The 22,937-nt window shown below is 39.1% G+C and overlaps 2 protein-coding genes across 6 annotated transcripts in view; one reads left to right on the top strand and one right to left on the bottom strand.

Annotated features, from left to right (window-relative positions):
- CENPU (centromere protein U) overlaps positions 1-22,937 on the bottom strand; it is a 627,562-nt gene that overhangs the window by 464,934 nt on the left and 139,691 nt on the right. The gene's annotated exons all lie outside the window — the stretch shown is intronic.
- The window catches only part of SNX25 (sorting nexin 25), a 129,264-nt gene that overhangs the window by 39,217 nt on the left and 67,110 nt on the right, over positions 1-22,937 (top strand). For all 5 annotated transcript variants that reach the window (XM_082715717.1, XM_082715715.1, XM_082715716.1 and 2 more), the window contains 3 exons: positions 6,566-6,782; positions 12,537-12,709; positions 14,205-14,391. In XM_082715717.1, coding sequence (XP_082571843.1) covers positions 6,566-6,782; positions 12,537-12,709; positions 14,205-14,391 — 577 coding nt within the window. The remainder of the gene's footprint in view (positions 1-6,565; positions 6,783-12,536; positions 12,710-14,204; positions 14,392-22,937) is intronic.

Raw genomic sequence — 22,937 nt, 5'->3', positions numbered from 1 at the left:
ACTAAAGTGTGCTTGTGTTATAGCTCAGTTAAATTAGGACTTGGCCTTAAATCTTGATAGATTGAATTACAAAGAAGAAAGAAGTAATATTTAAGAATGTAGCCCAAAATAATACAGTTTGGCTTTCTGTGAACTAGTAAGAATTATTAAAGCTTTGAGGTGTGCCTGGCTGACTCAGTTGGTGGAACATGCAACTCTTGGTTTCGGGGTTGTGAGTTTGAGCCCCATGTTGTATGTAGAAATTACCTAAAAATAAAATCTTCAAAAAAATTACTAAAGCTAAAAGTGCTAGAAGCTGAATGATATACCCAGGGAAGATGATTAAAGTATATTATTGCTGTGCTTTGTTAGCCGATTTTTAAGTGTAGAAACTGTATTTTTGGGGTTCAGATATGGTATGAATGAACCATATATTTGAGAAGTCAGAACAGCCATCTTTCTAAACCAGATGCTCTCAAAAGTTTCTCCCAAAGTTACATTCCCAGGAAGACTGACAGGACATACTTTTGAAAATCTTTGAGTATGAAATCTCAGCTCTATAGCCTAATTTTTACTTGGCTATCCCGAGTCACCTCAGGGTGACTTGTCCTTATTACCATTAGGTCAGATTCTGGTTCAGCACTTTCTTTGTTCCAAGGGACTTAGGCCATGGATGTTTATGACCCCTGGGGCCTTACCTCTTGAGCAGGAAGGCTGTGTCTTGAATTGCTCTGGGGAAAGGCAGAAGTAGAATGGCTCTTATGGAGCTCTTTCTTTTATACTCTTTCTTTAGTTTGAGTCATTCTTTATTCTGAATATGTATAGGCAGAGAGTACCTAACATCACATTATCTAGACTAACATGATGGCCTTTAAATTGGTCTCTTTACTTACAGTTTTTCCCTACTTTGTTACCCTAAATCCTCTTTTCACATTAATCCTACTAAAATTAAAGTTTCAAACATGTTACTCCATTCTTTGTAATCTGCTTATTTCATTGAGAGTAGTCTAGAAAATAGATTTGATAACAGCACTTGAATTTTTTTTTTAAAGATTTTATTTATTTATTTGACAGAGAGAGATCACAAGCAGGCAGAGAGGCAGGCAGAGAGAGAGAGAGAGGGAAGCAGGCTCCCTGCTGAGCAGAGAGCCCGATATGGGACTCGATCCCAGGACCCTGAGATCGTGACCTGAGCCGAAGGCAGCGGCTTAACCCACTGAGCCACCCAGGCGCCCAGCACTTGAATTTTTGTTGGCTGCTAGAAGAAAGACTCTTTGCTTGGCAATGAAGATAATTATTCTTTTATTTCTCATTTGGTTTGTTATAGTACTCCTATTTATCTCTTATAGAGACCATAAAACAATTTTATCATGAATTTCTGTGTCTCCTCAAATTGATCCATAGGATACATTTTAAAATATTTTGTTCATATGTGCACTTGTATACAAATGAGTATATGTAGATATGTTGTATATACTTAGAATCATGGTTCTGTTTCATACTTTTTTTTTTTTTTTTTCTGCCTGACATGGAGCTCAAGCTCATGGCCTGAGATCAAGAGTCACATGCTTTATGGACTGAGCCAGCCAAGTCCCCTTGGTTCATACTTTTTATATTTGCTCTATTTTTATAATACTTAGCTTAAAGGTATACTGATAAGCTACGGATAGAGATTTGTTAGTTCCAGGTATATCTTCTATTACTGAGTTGAGATTTTTTTTTTCTTGAAGATTTTATTTTACTGAGAGCTGGAGCATTCACACAAGCAGGCAGAGGGAGAAGGAGAAGCAGGCTCCCCGCAGAGCAGGAAGTGGGATGCGGGGTGTGTGTGGGGGGGGTGCTTGATCCCAGGACCCTGAGATCACGATCTAAGCCAAAGACAATTAACTGACTTAGTTACCCAGGTGCCCCTGAGTTGAGATTTTTACCAATGTTCATTTTTATCAATTTCTAACAAAAATGTAGTATCGGAGGAGTATTTTAGAGCTGTATTAATTAGCATATGCAGTGTGTGGTTAACAAGTGTGATGGGAAATTATGTAGATGAATATGCCCTTCACATAAATCCTTAGCATGCTAAGAAGATCTTATTTTAAAGATATTAAGTCTCTTATAATTGCTTTTCCTTCTATAATTTGAAACTCAATTTTAATGAGAGGAAAAATACTTCTATTTCCCAAATGTTTTGGATTGTAGATTTATTTGCTACTAGCTAAAAATTCTGTGGCGTGACAACTTTGTTTAGTAAAAGAGTAAGGGTGAAAGAATTGAAAATGAATAAATTAGCAGTGCTTTGTTGTCAGGGTGGCTCTTACCAGAAGAAGGGTCTAAAAGCTTTGCAGACAAGGCTCTGTGGAGATTATATAATTCAGCCCCCCATCACAGGAAATAAATTTTTCTAGGTCATCCTTGTCCATTGGATATCCAGCTTGTTTAAAAGTTTCTTATGATAGGATATTCACCATCTGCTGTTAATCTTGGACAGCTTTAATGTTTTTATTCAGTTCCTCCTTATGTCAAACAGAAAAAAACATTTTTCTTATGACTTCCACCCATTCGTCCTATTAGTGCCTTCTGGCACAATTTTTAAAGTGTAGCCGTTTGCATATTTTTTTTCACATAAATGTTTCAAACAAGCTGAATGTCCAATGGAGAAGGATGCTCTTTCAGATTTCTCATTCTTTTACTCGTGTGACTTGTTTGTTCTACCTTCATGCAGAACTACTGTGTGCTGAGTAGGAAGGGTGACTGGCAGATAGGACACTTGGCTTTACCGCCTATTTGATTTTGAGCCAGTTATTTCACTTCTTGGAGACTCAATTTCTTTCTTTCTTTCTTTTTTTTAAATTAACATACAATGTATTATTTGTCCCAGGGGTACAGGTCTGTGAATCATCAGGCTTACACATTTCACAGCACTTACGATAGCACATACCCTCCCCAATGTCCATCACCCTGCCACCCCATCCTCCCATCTACCCTCCAGCAACCCTGTTTCCTGAGAGTAAGAGTCTCTTATGGTTTATATCCCTCCCCAGTCCCATCTTGTTTCATTTTTTTCCCTCCCTTCCCCCCCATGACCCCCTGCCCTGCCTCTCAAATTCCTCATATCAGAGAGATCATATGATACTTGTCTTTCTCTGATTGACTTATTTCCGCTTAACATAATACCCTTTAATTCCATCTATGTCATTGCAAATGGCAAGATTTCGGGGTTTTTTGATGGGCGCCTCAATTTCTTGAGAGGATGTAACTCAATTACTGTGTAGGAACCGTGGTCTATTTGTGTCCATAAATGAGATTATGGGATTATCCTATTCCTGTTTTTGCCCCATTTTCTTAAATATCCAGGTCAGAAACCATTTATGCCTTCTCCTAGTTGGAATAGTCCAACTAGGAATGAGATGTGTTGGGGCATCTGGGTGGCTCAATTGGTTAAACGTCTGCCTTTGGCTAAGGTCATGATCCCAGGGTCCTGGGATCAAGCCCGCCCCATGTGGGGCTCCCTGCTCAGTGGGAAGCCTGCTTCTCCCTCTCCCTCTGGTCCTCTACCTGCTTATGCTTTCTCGCTCTCTCTCTCTCAAAAAAAAAAAAAAAAAAGAAAAGAAAAAGAAAAATTTTTTTAAAAGGAATGAGATGTGGCTACTTTTTGTAAAATCTAGAAAACATAACCATTTATTCAAATTAATATCTGGAAGTGAGCAGAAAAAAGCCAAAACATTTAGGATGTGATTTATTTGTTGGTTTTGCCTTTATTTTGCATTTTGTGTCCAGTGGCTATCTATTCTACCATATATACTGGAATCTTTATATGTCAGAATTAAATGCTTCTTTAATGAAAAATAAAAGATTGAGTTATTTTCTTTTTCTCTTTCTTTCTTTCTTTCTTTCTTTCTTTCTTTCTTTCTTTCTTTCTTTCTCTTTTCAATGCCTCTTAGTCTTTGGCTATAATGGTTCTCCACTATAAGGCTTAAGCTGTCTTATAAGTATCTTATCCCACTACTTAGGCCAGTGGTATCACTTTGAGGATTTAGCTAAACCGTTGTACATGTGTCTGTGAACAAAATTCTTGATGCTTTATGTATGTTTTTGACCTACGGAATTTAAAATGCCATTTTGTGAATTACTATAAATCTGCAATGTAGAAATTCTGGAAATGTGGAAAAGCATTGGGTACACTTTCTTTTTTTATTCTTTTTTTTTTTTAAAGATTTTATTTATTTATTTATTTGACAGAGAGAAATCACAAGTAGATGGAGAGGCAGGCAGAGAGAGAGAGGGAAGCAGGCTCCCTGCCGAGCAGAGAGCCCGATGCGGGACTCGATCCCAGGACCCTGAGAACATGACCTGAGCTGAAGGCAGCAGCTTAACCCACTGAGCCACCCAGGCACCCTTGGGTACACTTTCATAGTTGATATTCTGAGGGAAAAAAAAAAGCCATCACGGAATATCAAAACAAGAATTGTGTTTTCCTTGATTTGTGGGCTTTTGCACATATATGGAATCCTTACATAGGATGAACTCTGAGCTGGAGGTTCCATTGCTATTTAGTTTTCTGAGAAATATGACCTCCTTCCTATCACCTGCTCATCTACCCCCACCAAGCCCACTTAAAACTGGTGTGGAGCAGCCAAGATGAATAAAATGAGCCTGACCTGCCAAACTATTTGAGAATTATGGGTTAGACATTTGTGGGCCAGGTGTGCAGTAAATCAGGATCCCAAGTTACATTTTATTCTACAGGATTCCCAAAGCAAAGCAAGAGGATAGACTATCTGAGACAATGATGGTCATATCAAAATAAAGCCAAATGGTATTTGAAGAAGGAAAGAGAAAACCTTGAGAAATAAGCAGTGATGAAAAAATAGTACAGGTATCCTTATGCTGAAACACAGATATGAGGCTGTGCTTTTCTCCCTTGGGGAACTCGTGACTTAAGTCCAGTAACATTTTTATTTTTCAATCTTCATCTTCTATGCAGACTTGAGCTTCCCTGAGCAACAGAGAACTGCTGTGTAGAAATGGCGATTAAGTAATGTGGCTAGTCCAAATTAAGATGTGCTGGAAATATAAAATATATACCAGATGGTGAACACTTAGCATGGAAAAAGAATTTTATTAATTGATAATCTTGATTCTGTATTGAAATCATAATATTTGGGGTTTATTAACTGAAAAATATTATTAAAATTTAACCTGTTTCTTTTTCCTTTTTTAAATGTGGCTACTAGACACTTAAAATTACATATGTGACTCTCCTATTCTGTTGGACAGCACTGGTCTAGAGCTAAGGGTTTTTATATCCAAGGCATAAAATTGATCCAGAATTAAGAAGAGAGATACTAGAAATCTTCCACAGAAGGTTGTCAGCCACAGATGCTGAGCCGGCTGTGATATCTGACTTAACGGATTCTTCCTGCATTAGTTGGGGTCTCAGTAAGAGACAGAAAACACAGAGTACTTGAACAAGAAAGTTTAATATAAAGAATGATTAGGGGCACGTGGGTGGTTTAGCAGGTTAAGCCTCTGCCTTCAGCTCAGGTCATGATCTCAAGGTCCTGGGACTGAGCCCTGAAATGGGGCTCTCTGCTCAGCAGGGAGCCTGCTCTCCCCAACCCCGCTCTGCCCCCTCCTGCCTCTCTGCCTGCTTGTGATGATCTCTGTCAAGTAAATAAAATCTTTTTTTTTTTTAAAGACTTATTAACTTGCAAGAGAACTTGACTACTGAGGAATAAAGAGAACTCCAAAGAATATAGGAAGAGCAAATAATGGGAGCACCCACTAGTCCTATGGCCGAGACAGAGCACTTTAAGGAATGATGCATTTGGAAGTGGGTTCCTTCTTCACCCCAGAGCTGAGATCCAGGCCTCACTGGAGAGGGCACAGCTGTGGCCCATGTAATGGTGGAGAAGTTTGGGGGATATAACTCAGGCTGGGGAAGCCACCCCCAGGGTGCTAGCAGACTTCTCTGGGCAGCTGCCCTCTGAGTGCCATTGGAATCTGCTGGGAGTGAGGCCATCTGGTGCCCCATGTGCTGCTGCCTGCTGCACACTGCAGGAGCAATCAGAGAATACACAGGAACCAGGATGGGAAGAAGCCCCTTCCTCCTCCGCAGTCCCTCCAGCATCCTCTCCCGACAGACTCTAACACGGCATGGGTTGGCAAGGAAATGTTTACATGGTCCATCTCCAGTATCATAAAGCAGGGCAAAAAAGGGTGAATTTGGAAGCAAGAGGCAATAAATTGATAACTGGCAGACTCGATAAGTGGTTGCCACTGTGTAAGACACTCTGTTTTTTGATAAATTTAGATCGGTTGGCCCCAGGATAGAATATTTAAAAATTGGTGTGTCCACAAAAATTCAGGACATGTGGTCACCACACCCTCAGAATTTTAGTTATCTGAGAATCTTTTTATTTTGAAATATTCTAGGAAAGATACGTCTTCTCTTGTGTGGTTATCTATTTGCTTTGTATTTTAAACAGTGAATATTAAATAGTGGGTTGTCAGCTTCCAGTAGAAATGTGGTCGTGGTATATGCTTCTTTCTTCTAAGTTTTACTCATTGCTTTGTTTATTCCTGGTAGTGTTTGACTACAGTTATAGAGATTACGTTCTGTCCTGGTATGGAAATCTCAGCAGAGATGAGGGACAGCTTTACCATCTGCTCTTGGAAGACTTTTGGGAAATTGCCAGACAGCTGCGTAACAGACTGAGCCACGTGGATGTGGTTAAAGTCGTCTGCAATGATGTTGTGAGGACTTTACTCACTCATTTCTGTGACCTGAAAGCTGCAAATGCCAGGTAACTGTTCTAACATGAACAATCTCCCCCACCTTTTTTCTACATTAAAATATTTTTCGTATACAGAAAGGGGTCAAAGTCAAGAGAAAACTCTAGAATTTTCTGCCTCTTGCTGCTGTTTGGCTTGAAGTGTAGATACATTGAAGGAGAACAGTTACAGTGTTGTGATAGAGTAGATTTTTTTTTATAACTCTCTAATAGAAAACCCCTTTATTGACTTCTTTAATTTGTGAAAAACTTAATGAAATTAATTTTACCAAGTTGGTACTGTCATGAACTTGTTTGTAGAATCATGAGTACCTAGAAGTAGAAAATTTAAATGTAGTATTTTATATTGTGAAATGTCTATGAATTAACAATTTTTAGAAAGATTTAGAATTCATGTTTCCTTTTGTGAGTCCTGTGTTGAGAACTCTGTTGCATCACAATATCCTGAAAACTGACTTTTTAAAGGAACTCAATATTGGAGGTTGTGGGCTATAATTAGAAATGTTTCAATGTGAAAAGTGTGAATAGTTAGGCTCGTTAGTTCTTTGTACTGTTCCACTGACACTGACAAGATGTGTACCTATGAAGTGATTCTGCCTTTGGAAGGAAGACTTTAAGGCCATTTTTGTGCTTATAACAAATCCTTATGTTCAGAGGTTTGCTGGGGGGATCCTAATTGCATGTGCTATTCCTGAATGAGTGAGAATGCTGAATTACAGCATGTCTAGCTTGCATGTAAAAGTCGTCTTACTGCAGGAGAGGAGTAGCCTTCTGCCTGTTTGGATGTGGACTTAGTAGGAGGGGGCTCCTTAATTTAATGTGGCCTATTCGCACTGATACTATTCTACCTCTACTTTCATGGGGGAGACAAGGTATCTGAAATATACACACAAGGATGAGTAAACATTGGCATCCTTATCGGGCAGGTGGTATCTCCTATTCTCTGCTGAGAAGCCTGCTGGGCCCTGTGCTGTTGCTCGGTGGGGCCTAGTTGCTAAATGTCCTTGAGCAGCAGCAGCAACCTGTTCTTGGCTATACTGCCTCTTTCCATGAATCGTGCTTTCTCCCAAAGTCTGTGTCACACAGGCTTATGAGATCAAAATGTGCAGAGCCATCATGGGCCTAATATTTTTCAGTTTGTTGCCCCCAGTATTTTGCATTTTAAAAAAATTGTGACCCATAGTAAGAAATACATTTTATACTGTGACCCAGTTTCATAAAACAATATTATTACCTGCGATAACTGATACTTTTGTGTTAAAATCTTTTTAAAAATGATGTTTGAGATGAGCTGGATTTTAACTTATTCCTTGTGGGCCACAATCCATGATTTGAAAAAAATTACTGTAGTGCAGTGGTTCTAAGATTTTTTTTTTTTTTTTTGTCTTGGGATCCCCTATACTCTTAAAGTTATTGAAAACCTAAAGGCATTTTTTTTTTTTAAAGATCTTATTTTTAAGTAATGTCTACACCCAATGTAGGGCTCAAACTCACAATTCCAAGATCAAGAGTTGCGTGTTCTTCTGACCCAGCCATGCACTCTCAAAAGCACCTTGTTTATGTGGGTTCTATCTCATGGGGTTCTGGGACCAGCTTGTACTGGTTTGCAAGAGCTGACTGTGCACATCCCTTCCCTACTTTGAGATCAGGGATATTACCTTGCTAGCTTGTCATTAGCCATGGCGGGAGTACTTACACTGTGCAATGGGAGAATGCTACAAGTCAGAGATGATTTTCCCCCGGGGGAGCTGGTGGTTAAACATATGCCACCTTACCTCTTGCTATCCTATTGGTGTTCACCACCATGTCAGCTATTAAAACCAAGACTTTTTTCCCCAAGATTTTATTTATTTGAGAGAGAGAGAGAGAATGAGAGAGAGAGCATGAGAGGAGAGAGGTCAGAGGGAGAAGCAGACTCTCCGCTGAGCAGCAAACCCTATGTGGGATTCAGTCCTGGGACTCCAGGATCATGACCTGAGCCAAAGGTAGTTGTTTAACCAACTGAGCCACCCAGGCGCCCCCAAACCAAGACATTTTTAAAGTGTACAAATACACAGTTCTCTTGCCATTAGGCAGTAGACTCGTGGTGTTAGCACACATTAGGTAGCCTCTGGATACTCCACTGTGTGTGTAAGAACAGGGTGAAAAAGACAGATGACATTTTATATTACACAGCGGAGTCCTCAGACCACCCTTTGAAATTTGCTGTTGGTAGAGAAAGCAGCTCCCAGCAAGTATGTGAACTAACAAGGAACGTGAGAGAATGAGGACTCTAGGGTTATACCCCTGGCATCTCAAGAGCTTCAGCGACTCCTTTCAAGTGTTCAGCAACCCCTAGGAGCTCCTGCTAGTTTGCTGCAGTATCTGTTGTGTAAAGTGCTCCTGACTTCTGCCTGCCAGATGCTGTCCAAGACTTGTTGGAACTCAGGGGATGCTCATTTTAAAGTACTCAAATTATGGTTCAGTGAAGGACAGTATTTTAAATCCATGTTTTATTCCAGTGAGAAGATGGATAGATTTAGGTTTAGGAGAAGAGCAAGTGGTTAGAGAAATTTAGTATTTTTATGATGATCTAATTTGAACATGAACATATATATTTCATGGAGACATTTACCAGCTTCTGAAATTACTGCTTTTGTGACTAATATAAAGATATTATGGGTAAAGCATCACAGTAATAGAAACAGAGAATTGATTCCATTTTAGAAATGCCTTCCCTCTGGGCTTCTAGTTTTCTTATACCAACAGTAGATTTTATTCTGTTGATATCTGGGCTATGCCTAGAAGCTCTAGTTGATAATTCTAATTAAAGAAAAAAAAAAAGTCTTACCACTGTACTCTGGGATTATAGATATTTGAAGAAGTGCCAGTAGGCTACTGGTGTTTTTCATATAGATGATTATGCCCTGGAAGTGAACTCTAGAGAACTAATATCTGATTATGCATTATCTTCTACAAATCACATAATGAGACTGCTAGACAATGTGTCTAGGTTTGATGGCTGTGTCTGCACTTGCCTGCCCCAGGTAAATAGTGTCCTCATCCTAGAAATCTCCACTGGTGTGCAGGTATCTATTGGCTGCAAAATGACTTTGGCAGCCTGGGAAGCACCCAATTGAATTGGCTACTGTCAGACAAGACAATAATAAATTGCATTAATAAAAGCAACACATACGCTGGTTGACTGTTAGGCAGTTGTGTGGGGGCAGCTTTTCAGTCAGCTTGTGTTTATTTCCAGGCCGACATTCTGTTGCTGCTTTAAGCCCAGTCCAGATCACATTTAAGGCTTGCCTCTGCTTCTTCTTCCTTTGTCCCTCTGTCTTGTTCCAGCATGTTTCAGGAAAATCTAAAACTGATTCTTTTTAAGCTGTTTAATCAGCAGCATCTTTAATTTCACAGTCTCCTTCTTACATTCCCTTTGTGTTTGATTTACTCGTCAAGCATAGTCATTCTGTTTGAGGGGAAAGTGTTTTTTATTCATATATTCTGTCTTTATCTCTGGATTTTTCACCCTTTTCCTCTTTGCAATCTTTGATTCTGGGGTAGCATAGAGTCTGGACTAGAGAGTCAGGCAGAACAGGAGAGTTAGTTCTACTGTTTATTACCTCTGACTTTGGACTATTTGCATAGCCACTCAGATCCTCAGTGTTCTCATCTATGAAATGCTGTTCATGATGCCTGCTCATCAGCGTAGGTGGGAAGATTAAGTCTTCTTGTACATGCGAAATTTCCAAAAGGTGAATGTCCTTTTGCTCACTCAAGGAGGGAGAGCCCAGATGCAAGTAGTAGGCATTAGAGTAAACAAATGATCCGTCCACACCAGCAGAAGAAGGCTGCTGCCTGGACGCAGGCACGTGGACACATCATGACCCAGAAGCAGCCACGTGCCTAGGGATCTTTTCCTGGGTTCTGAAGCAGTACTCGATGCCCATGAACCGGAAGGCATCATAGGAATATACGGCTTGGAGTGAGCAGAGGGATTCCAGGGAAGCACTGGCCTCCCCTTTTTCCTCAGATGGACCTCATTTTTTTGACCAGATATCTGGCCTTTTATGCTCACTCAGAAAGTTTTCCCTAACTCAGTTCTAGGAGGGAGATGAACTTGTAGAAGTCTGTTGGCTAGGATCCTTTGATCTGCTTTCCACTGGAACAGAGAAGGGTTTGCGTATACTTTGAGAGGGATTTGATATTATAGAAAGAAGCTTCTGTCATTAGTTTTTTGGGGCCAGATTTCCCCAATAATTGTCAACCGAATACATATTTTAGAGTAAAGTTTTATCCGTAAAAGTGCTTGATGAGACAAGAGTAGCATCTAGATCTTACTATATTAAAAGATCATCTCTAACTGGCAGCATAGCTAGAATTTTAAATAATTGAAGATGCCACTTTAAATGTACTTTACTTGAGCCCTAATAACCCCAACTCATGTGCCCCAAATCAAGAGTCCCATGTTCTACCAATGGAGCCAGCCAGGCACCCTGAAGATGCCATTTTTAAAAAGTCAGCATATGATTAGTATATATGTAAAGGGTTATTCTTAAAATCTGTTTATTTTGTTGGCTTTTCACATTAATATTGAATTTTTCTTGGTTGTCTTAGAAGGCAAAGAGGAAATCTTCCTTTTTTGGAGGATTAGTCTTCTATGGAAGACTAGTCTTCATTCTCCAGTGCAGAAAGAAATTGCAGTCAGCATTCTGGAGGTGCTTGTCGTAAAAGGCACCAAGATGCATTTGTTTCATCACTGTTTAGCACTAGAGTGATCCCTCCTGCTCTACATAGTGTCAGTACTTCCTCAGGATTGGCCCCTAGTTACTATAAGAAGTCCATAAATGTTCCCTCTTATCTAGAAGGTGTTAGAAGAATGAATGTCCCTGTCTTTCTTGAACTACTACTATCAAGGTACTGTGGGAAAAGGAGGTATAGAAGGTTCTGCTTTCTACTCCTCTTCACTCAGGATCCTCCAAATTAATGGTCCTGGGATAAGGATAAGGTCAGTGCTGATAGCGAAGCCTCTGACCACAGCTGTCAAGACTATTTAGAAAATACTTGGGAACCACACAGAAGGCAATTTGCCATCAATTTATGTAGCACCAGATACGTCATGGACCTTCTCTTCAGTAGAAAACCCATAGCATTTTTATCCCGTGATTACCTAGTCAGGAAAGCTGGCTAGTCACACTGGTAATATTTTCTTAGATTTTTTTTTTTTTTTTAAATAATGAAGCAATAGATCACATTTAAGAAGATGTCTAGAAGACTTAAAAATAGTCCAGTTAAAGAAATACACAGAGGGGTGCCTGGGTGGCTCAGTGGGTTAAAGCCTCTACCTTCAGCTCAGGTCATGATCTCAGGGTCCTGGGATGGAGCCCCGCATAAGGCTCTCTGCTCAGCGGGGAGCCTGCTTCCTCCTCTCTCTGCCTGCCTTTCTACCTACTTGTGATCTCTGTCAAATAAATAAATAAAATAAAATCTTAAAAAAAAAAAAAAGAAACACATAATTTTCTGGATTGTTGCTGTGATTTGGGAGTTATGTGTAATTGTTGATGCTACTTAAGGTTTGAAATCCTGAAAGAGCATGCATTAGCATTTTTCTAAATTAGTCTGTGACTGAGAAAATTATTAGCTATTGACATTTTTGAGGAGTGGACACAATTATTAAAACTGATATATTGTCCATTTGAGATATTTTATACTTAATGATACATAACTGAATTGTTTTCAGAACTTTCTTTCCTTCCTCTTCCCCTCTTCATCAATTTCTTTTAGACATGAAGAACAACCAAGGCCTTTTGTGTTACATACATGCTTGAGGAACTCATATGATGAAGTGAAATTCCTACAGATGTGTTCTCGGGTTCTGGTGTTCTGTCTCCTTCCCTCAAAAGATGTCCAGTCTCTCAGCTTACGTATAATGCTTGCAGAAATACTCACAACAAAAGGTAGACTTGTAAATAATTCATATTACTAATGTGATGATTATGCAAACAATTGTTCCATACTAATGTGATAACACTTTACCTATGCTGCCCTTGTATATCATGGGATGCGTGGGAGCTAAGATATTTTCAGGTTTTCAAATGTGAAGTGTTATTCAAAGACGGCTTTATTTGGCCCTCCATGACAGACAGGTTTTTTATGTAACATGTTGCCAAATACATAGTCCATTCTGTTGTTTATTTTGACACAGGATAATTAGTCCTTATGTTCTTCACAGGCAAGCATCCATTTGGGATAGCTTTTGAATTATCCAGGTCAATAATATATACATCAATGAAAGAATATCTGTACTCAAACTCTAGTGTGCATTTACTTAGAATACTTTTAAGATAGAAAATTCATTGACAATGCCTATATGTAATTTTGTGAACTTGGAATAAATAAAAAAGGAATTGTACTACAACATAATGTAATTACTAAAGGAATTTTAATGAGGAAGGTGCTTGGCCAGAATACGAAAACGGAAGAAAATATGACCTAAGAGAAATTTCTCTTACCTCAAAATCCCAAATAACATTGCATTTTATATGCGTTGATTGATTGTCTCATTTATTATTTGTGGTCATTAGTGGATACCAAACATAGAGAAAAGGGAGTTTTTTGTTTTTGGGGTTTTTTTTTGTTTTTTTTTGGCTTCATGACTTTGAGATCAGCAGCTGAGCTGAGCTTAAGAGCTGGCTGCCTAGCCAGCTGAGCCACCCAGGTGCCCCAGAAATGGGAACCCCCCCTTTTAAAAAAAAAAAAAAAGATTATTTATTTATTTTAGAAAAAGAGGGTTTGTGAGAGCAAGTTTGTGTGAAAGTGGTGGGGGTGGGGTGGGGGGGAGAAGCAGAAGGAGAAGAAGAGAGTCCTCAAGCTGGTTCGACACTGGGCTTGATCCCAGGACCCTGAGATCCTGACCTGAGCTGAAATTAAGATTCTGATACTTAACCAACTGAGCCCCCCAGATACCCTGAAAAGGGAACTTTTTAACTTAAAGTTAGTAGGATGAGTTTGTTAGTAGGATGAGTTTGTAGTTGTTATCATTGACTTTTTAACAACTTCTTCCCTGAGGCCTGCTTTTTTCAGTTGTGAGAATGTTAACTTTCATTTGGCAGACAAAACACGTGAGCCTTATTAAACTAACTAACTAAATAAACAAAAGGAAAAAATCAGTGTACTTAATTTTGATATCAATGTTAAGAGCTTGGGTTCCAAATGACACTCTTTCATTATTAAACTTAACTCATTTGTTAAAACAACCACTTGATTGTAGCCATAGTTGGTAGCATATCCAGAGGGAGCTGTGTGTGCACACAGATTTTTGAATATTTGAATTGTTTGTCCCCATTTGGGTAGTTTAAAAACATTCACCAGAAGTGGTTTCAGTTCTGTAAATGAAAAACAGTTCCTTCAAAGAAACATACCTTTTTCAGTGTTGCTTTCTTCTTCCCACAGTCTTGAAGCCAGTAGTGGAGTTACTTAGTAATCCAGATTACATTAACCAGATGCTACTTGCCCAGCTGGAACGCAGAGAACAGATGAATGAACATCACAAGAGAGCCTACACCTATGCTCCATCTTATGAAGAGTTCATCAAGCTTATTAATAGCAACTCTGATGTTGAGTTCTTGAAGCAGCTAAGGTATTTGATCTTTAATTATAGCATGACAGTAGCTACTTATTATCATCCTCTGCCTAGTTAGGTACTAAAAAAATGTGGTTGTCAGGGAGGCAGAAATAAAGGAAGTCCATAAATCTTACTACTCAGTGACAACTAAATTTATCCAGCTTCTCCTTTAGCAGAGGAATTAGTTTTTTTTCCCCCAAGTATCCTGTTTTTCAGGTAATTAGGTTATAATAGATTGCAAGCTGTTCAGTTGTAAGAGTAACTACTTAGCTGCTCAGAAATTTACTTAGAAAAAATGGGAAGAAGATGATATGTTTTTAAAATTATATAATGGAATATTGCATTGATTTTAATTTTTCTTAGAAAATGCAGGCCCAGGTTTGGGAATCATGGGTTCTTGACTAAATATTTTGAGGAAACACATTTGAAATATACCTGGGAGTCTCTTTGATGGGGGCATTGAATCTTCCTTGTTGTACTTGAGATATCTTAGGGGTGAATGTGTCTGTTTTTGTATATTTATTTTTTATTGCCATAGTATATGCATAAACAGTATGATTATATAGCAATATATAATTTTTAGCTTTTCTAGGCTTCTGTTTCTGTAGTTCTTCTGTTTTAGTGTCCCCAAACAATAATACATGGGGAAGAAAGGCAACTCCGGTATGTCCGTTTTGTCTCTGATAAGTAATTTTGATGAATCATAGATGGAAAATAAAATATTAGCTAAAACAATCTTTGAACTCTTCAAGGATTTTAGATTTGGGTCACCATTAAGGTGAGTTGTGCTGCTTAGTCTTCTAATCTGAATAATACACTCTTATAAGAGGTGTACGTTTGTAGAGGGTACCATGTTCTTGTAAACTGTGTCCTGTATTAATTTAGGTCCTGCAGATGTATAATGATGGCTTCAGTTGTATGATTGTGTATACAAATCATTTAATTCTTAAAGGATGTAATCTCTGGAGATTTGTTTATGCTTCTCTTTCCATGCATAGTCTTGAAAAGCTATGTGGTACTCATTTATTAGAGATTTATAATCATTTGTGTCTGAAACTAGAAATTCATTTTTGATTATTGTGACCCTTGAGCTAATAAAGAAGGCAAGGGTCAATATCCCAGATTTGTTATCTGGAGTATACAGGTTATACACACTCAAAGGTCATTTCTTATCATGACTTTCTTTGAAATTTAAAAGGAGTTTAAAGTGTCATTCTATGGAAAGTGAAAGAGCTCACAAGGACAGTACACCCTTGTTGCCTCCTCTTTGCCTTAAACTGCCAACACACACACACACACACACAAAGTGCTGGTTCTAGAGATGCTGTACAAGCTGATACCCCAGTTTTGCTCTACCTGGGTGCTGTTTTACCCTTTGTTCCCGGATACACTGCCTGTGGTATGACCAAGGTCACCCTCTGTGAAATTATAGTTTTCTCTTAATGCATTGTTTGTGAACAGATACTGTTCACAACAGTAGTATCTGTTATAGACAGTATAACTGTATAACTGTATAATAGTATATAACTGTATAACTGTATAATAGTATATAACTGTATAACAGATAGCAGGATAACTGTTGTCAACATACTGTGGATAGATTGCGGAGGACTTGCCTTCCTAAGGACTTTTCCCTGTTAAGCAGTCTTTCAGAATACAGTTAGAAGTGGATCATTGGGTAACTTCAAGGAAGTTTAAGATAACAATCTAGGATCAATAGTGGCAGATAGTTAACTGAATCAGTGTTCATTCTACTTCCAGACTTATGAATGTTCTGTTTTGTGTATCCACAAAAGATCCCAGCACTGCACATATGTTGACACAGACAGTGGTATAATAAAAAGGTACCAAAAGACTATTTTGTGATTAGAGGGCATTATTTTGAGGCATACTACAGTTCTGTAATATGAGATGAATGAATCTTGATTAGAATGAATGGTTTATCTTTTTCAAAATGCACTAGTCAGAGGCTCGGGACTATTCAAAATGCTGTAGATATTTTAATTTTGGCAGTTGGTCCTATAGTAGGTAAAGAAGAAACTCAGTAAGAATTGACCTTTAGAAACAAAAGCCCTAGGATGACTGGACAACCTGCTTTTGTCACAGTAGGGGCATTTTGGATTGCCTTCACCTGAGTGGCCAAAGATGAACACTAGGGGTCCTGACATGACATTTTCCCCTTTAAAACATGGTGAAAATAAAAATGGTATGAGCCCTTAAGTCTTTCTGTAAGATCACTTCCTCTTGTTGTCATAAATAGGGCAACACTGAAGTCTAACACGTTGGGTGTCCTGAGAAGCAGGCGCTCTGTTGAGCATGGAGAGGCTAAGGGGCAGTAGAAATGCTGAGCTAAAGAGTGGCTTATTCTTTAGACACTGAGATATGGTTTATACCCTGTTGAACTCAGCATTTTAAAATACATGTTCCAGTGGTTTTTAGTATCATGTTCCAGTGGTTTTTAGTATCTTCAGCCTGTGCAACCATTACCTCTAATTCCAGATTATTTTTGTCATTTTAAGAAGAAATCCTGTACCCATTAGCAGTCACTCCCCATTCTTTCTCTACCCAGCCCTTGGCAACCATTAATCTACTTTCTTTTCTCTGTGGATTTGCCCATTATGGACATTTCATATACATGGAATCATGTAACATGTGGCCTTTTGTGTCTGGTTTATATTCAGCATAATATTTTCAAGGGTCATCCATGTTGTGGTATGTCGCAATATTTCATTTCTTTTTTTGGCTGAATAACATTCCATTGTATGAATATACCATATTTTGTTTATTCTTTTGTCAGCCAATGGATAATTGGGTTGTTTGCATTTTAAAGAATGCCTTTTGAGTTTTCTTTCTTTCTTTTTTTTTTTTTTTAATTTTCTTTAAGGCAGAGAGAGAGCATGAGTGGGGAAGAGGAGCAGAGGGAGAGGAAGAGTAAGAAGCAGACACCCCACTGAGCAGGGAGCCTGACATGGGGCTCGGTCCCAGGACCCCGAGATCCTGACCTGGCTGAAGGCAGGCGCTAAGCCAACTGAGCCACCCAGGCACCCCCATTTTGACTTTCAAGATACTGAAGCATCTTCAGTAGTATTATCAGAATTTTCCTAATCTCTTCCTATCACCCATCCCATATATATTCCTGTTGCATATGTTCCTGTTCTCTTTCCTGTCTTGTACTTTACTTCTGGCTTTTGTTTCCAGCAGAGTTCATAGAACCTATGGGGAGGACACTCAGGAGGTACTTTGAGGATTAGATTATCAAACTCTTAAAGTGCCTACTCTGTTAGAAAACAGAATACATTTTCAGATTTAATTAAGTTGCTATAATGACTGAGTGCAACTGCAATGACCTATTTTTCTGACCTCTGTCCCTCTGTAGACCTTCAGTTTCTCATTTACATTTTGGGAGATCTGTTGATGACTTCCTTTGAAGGGCTGCAAATTTCTCTTAGAACAAGGAGTCGTATATGTTAGTCAGCATCTACTATGGAATCATGGTAATCCTGAAGAGCACACAGTCCCCTCAACAGCTTGGCAAAGAACCTTGGGCGAGAATACTGTGAAGGCCATTTTTCTCAGTGGTAGCTGTACACATCCAGAGTTACTTTCTGAATACCCTTGTAAATACCGCATTACCTCTCCCCAACCTGTGACTATGAGACAGTTACTTGGCCTTCGCTGTAGATAAAATTCCAGGCAATTCTGTTTGCTATAGTACTGGTATATCTTTTATCCAGGGGACAGTGTCCTTACTCATTGTATCTTAGAGTAATCTGAGGGCTAACCTTTCTTCTCTGCTTCTTGCCCAGATTGAACTAGAAAGAGTACCAGGAACAACTCTGCCATTGTAGAGGTTGATCTTTTTGCTCAAAAAGGTGATGCTGCATAAGTTATCTGGTTACTAGTTATTGTTTATCTGATAGAAAAATTGCTCTTTACATAAGGAGTAACATGGAAGACATTAGGAGAAGGAAAGGAAAAGTGAATTGGGGTAGATTGGAGGGGGAGACAAACCATGAGAGACTGTGGACTCTGAGAAACAGACTGATGGTTTTGGAAGGGTGAGGGTTGGGGGGATGGGTGAGCCTGATAGTAGGTATTAAGGAGAACACGAATTGCAGGGAGCACTGGGTGTGGTGCATAAACAGTGAATTTTGGAACACTGAAAAAATAAAATAAAATAAAGAAAAATTGCTCTCTCTTCAATGGTCAGTTTGCTTAGAGGCAAAATTGCTTTTTATCAGACTCCTGTCTAAGACATCGATGAAGCTTATTAGCTTCCTCGCACTAATGGAGCAGTTTCTTTCATCATAGTCTGAACTATTTTATCTTTCTTGTACAATTAGAGCACTCTGCTGTCTGACTTTATTAGCATTTTAGGTCGCTATCTTCATGTTGTTCTCAGTAAGATTTTAAGATAGGCCGCCTAGGGCAGGGAATGTGTATTATTTAGACTAAGCAGTAGATGAAACCATCCACTTTTATTTCATACATATTTGGGAGATAGGTGCATATTTTCTGAAGGAAATAAAGTCATTAAACTCTGCTGGGTTGGAATGCATTAAAAACAAACAACCAGACCAAAGAAATCTTGAAGGTCATATTTGTAGTTCTGTGATAGTTTGTTTTTTTCTGAGTCAGCATAAGCTGCTTTGGCAATACGATTCTGGAGCTAGAAATGCTCCCTCCGAGTACACTAAACCAGTGGTTTTCGAGCTTGACTATATATTAGAATCACCCAGGCTTTTAAAAAAATTATGGCTGGATATCTCACTGTTCTTTGTAGCTACTTCCTTTTTCTTCTTTTCTGGCATCCAAGGTGTCGAAGTGAGGGTGTGGTGGTGGGACTGGTACAACATTTTTAATTTTCCAGTGTCTTCTCGTGGAAGTCATCTACTCTGCTAATGAGACAGGAGCCAGAAATCTAAATGTCCTGTTCATGCAAGATACTAAAGGACAACTGAACAGACTCCCACCACCCATGTGGGTGGTGGGGTGGTGACCACCCTCAAGGAAGGCAAACCAGAGGTCAGAGCAAAGTGGCATCTGTTAGGAAGACCTGACAATTACAGCCACACTGGAGAAAGCGCTGTGTTCCTTTATTTTGAAGAGAAAGAGGGTGTGGGAATAAACATTAAAGTGGAAATGAAAGGTTCTGCCCTTACAGAATCTCCTAGAGGGAGCAGGCAGATCATGGCCCAGGAATACCCCCTGTTGCCTATGTTGTGTAATTCCTCAGTTTGTTTGCACAAAGTGCCCTATGAAAGCGATTTTGGTCCTCCTTGAGAAATATACTTGCCTCCATTTCACCCCCAGGGATTTTTACAGGTAGAACCTGGGCATCAGTGGTTTTTAAACGCCCCCCAGGTACAACTAGAATTGAGAATATCTTTTAAATGGGATATTCTTTCACTTGCTATCAATCTCAAGTCTCAGCTAGGTATCCTATAATTGTTATATTCTAAGTCTTTGAAAACTATTTATCACTGTTTGCGAGGATGGTTACTATTGAGAAGAATATTGATTAGGGGTGCCTGGGTGGCTCAGTGGGTTGAGCCACTGCCTTCGGCTCGGGTCATGATCTCAGGGTCCTGGGATCGAGCCCCACATCGGGTTCTCTGCTCAGCAGGGAGCCTGCTTCTCCCTCTCTCTGTCTGCCTCTCTGCCTGCTTGTGATTTGTCAAATAAAATCTTTAAAAAAAAAAGAATATTGATTAATCTAGACACCTCATTCTTCTACCCTGTTTATCGTAATGAATAAAGGGCATCTTATCACTGGTGATCCTGAGACACGTATTTAACCCCAGGTTTCTCAGCCTTGGCAAAAGTGCCATTTGGGCCCAGATAATTCTTTGTTGTGGGGGTGGTTCTATTTATTGTGGAATATTAACATCACTAGCCTCCCCCACTGGACGCCAGTACCAACCCTGTCGTTGTGACAACCAGAAACGTCCCCCAGACATTGCCACATTTCCTCTGGAGGACAAAATTGCCCCTGATTAAAATCTATTGCGTGAGCCCCATGAAAAGATTGGAGATACTTACATTAGGATTAGATTTAGATGAGGAGGCTAGAAAACCCAAAGAATAATGATTACTTGCCAAAGTACAGAGGGGGCTTTTTCTTTCTTCTATAAAAGAAGTCTGGAACAGGCATTTGAAGACTGGTAGGAGACCTCTACCCTCCTGGGGGACCCAGGCTTCTTCCAGCTCACTGCTCTGCCATCCTAGGGATATTCCAGAGTCCTCAGAGTTCAGGGTGTAGTCTAGAATGCCATTCATCGTATCCTAATTCCAGGAAGCACAAATGAAGAGAAGAAAAGAAGGTGGCAAAGGTCATCGGCCGTCTTTTAAAGAACTTCCTGGAAGCTACTACATGATATTTCTGCTTATATTTTTTATGTCAGATATAATTTTTCTGGGAAGCCTTAGGTTCAGTTAAAAATGAGAGTTCTATTACTAAGGAAAAAAGAAACATAGACACAGAATGGGCACATAGTCGTTTTTGCTCTGGTGCTACCTTTTGTATAGTTCTAGCAAGGCAGGATAGCGCTACTTCCCACACAGACATTGGACAAATACTACTTTCCTGGACTGGACACTTGCCAAAGTTAAAGAGATGCCAAGCAAATGCCCAAGAAGAGGAAACTTCTTTGTTTTCAAGCTACCATATGTTGAATATCTAATATGCATTAAGTAAAGTTCTTACCGTGTGATTTTTGTAACAACTATGTGAATTAAGTATTACTATTCTCATTATGTAGTCGAGAAAGGTAAAGTGACTTGCCCGGGATCGTTTAGCTAATAAGGAACAGCTGGGATTTGAACTCAGCTCTGTCTGACTTGAAATCCCACATGAGAAGGTGGGTAACCAGTTAGCCAGGTGGGGAGAAAAGAGGATCCACACACGGCCCCAACCTTGTGGAATTTCCTGCAAGTGTGGTGACCAGTCTGTACTGTCTAGGAGACTTTGCAGGCACTAATTCTTGCATGGAGAAGAGTACTGCCAGAAGCCCCATCATTTGTTAGTGAAACAGGCATAGGCTGCCAGAGAAACAAGTCATAATAAAGAAAATTGGGGCAGCCTGTCAGTGCTATAATTTCATCTGCTGCCAGTCCAGTCTTTATTAGATTTTTTCAGTTCTGGATTTGTTTATTTCTGACCCCTTACTTAAAGAGTGACATGGAGAATCTAAAAATAGTAGAGAAGAAATTCTAATAATGAATAAAAGGTTTAAAATTAAAAAGACTTAGTATTATTTCTCTTGGAGAAATGAAGGAAATTTTTTTTATCGAGTGTCTACTGAGATCAATGTGTTTTCTGTTTTACTGGGATAAAGCAAGAGGGAATGGCCATAATGAATAGGTTAATTTAAGAGGTCATAGTGAACAGTGGAATGGGTTACTGAGGAAGTTTGCTGAGTAGTTTTTCTTTAGATATTAAGGGGATGGATTTCATCCCTGAATTTCAGAGATGCGTTTCAGAGGTACATTTGCACATGAAGATTAAAACTCTAAAATTATTAAAATTCCTAAAATTGCTTGCTTCTGTGTAGGTGAATTTAAATTATTTGAATGTTTGGTGCTTCGACCAGTGATTCTGAAGCTATATTGTGAATCATGAGCACTAAAGTTGAATTACATTATAGAGGAACATGGAAAAAGAAATCGAGCATACCCTTCAGGCAAACTGCTACACCATGTCCGAAATCAGTAAGCATGTATAAACTGAGGGAAAGGTTAACGTGGGTGGGCAAGGAGATGAGAAATGATGAAGTGCAAAACAAAGAGATGCCTGGCAAATTTTTATGAAAAGAATAAATGAATATAAATTTAGTTTTAAAAAAACCACATTAAAATGCAAGGCTGCTTATTGAAAACATTCAAAAACATCTTTCAGTTTTATAAAAAGTCAAAGTACATTGACTTCAGAATTTAATTCCTTCTGTTGATGTCTGAGAAATAGCAGAGGCCACAGAGGTGGGAGTTAAACATATGGGAGAAAACAAGATATCTTCATTTAGGAGGAAAGATAAGTATTGACAGCATGGAAATTTTGATCTAAAAAGAGGAAATTTGGGGATAAAGAAGCTTATGATCTCTCTGAAATTAAAGAATTCATGATGAGCTTATAATTAGAAAACACAGGCACTGTGAGTAAGGTGTATTTATCTTATGAATCACTGAATTACCATGAGGACCATGAGTCCATTTACATAAATCACTCAGCCCAGGATCTGCATATTCCAAATTATTAGCTACCACTATTGTCGTTGTTACAATCTCAGGCCCAGGATTGCAAGTAGATTTAATTTCATCGTGAGCACTGATCAATGACTTGTGGCCCACTAGAGTGCAGCATTTTATTTGGGGGTTTGAGGAGGCCCGATAAATAACAATGCTCCTCTCTCCAGCCTGAGACTGAACCATGTTAGGGCTAAGGAATAAGCCAAATGAAGGCCCAAAACTTTGCTCTTATTACTGATAGATGATGGAGAATGTAGTTTATATGTGCAAACAGTGACTCTCTAAAACTGAGTCTCAGAATATGAGACATTCTTTCC

Source organism: Mustela nivalis (genome assembly GCF_964662115.1).
Source record: "Mustela nivalis genome assembly, chromosome: 20".
Classification (NCBI taxonomy): domain Eukaryota; kingdom Metazoa; phylum Chordata; class Mammalia; order Carnivora; family Mustelidae; genus Mustela; species Mustela nivalis.
This window is presented reverse-complemented; position numbering and strand designations above follow the sequence as displayed.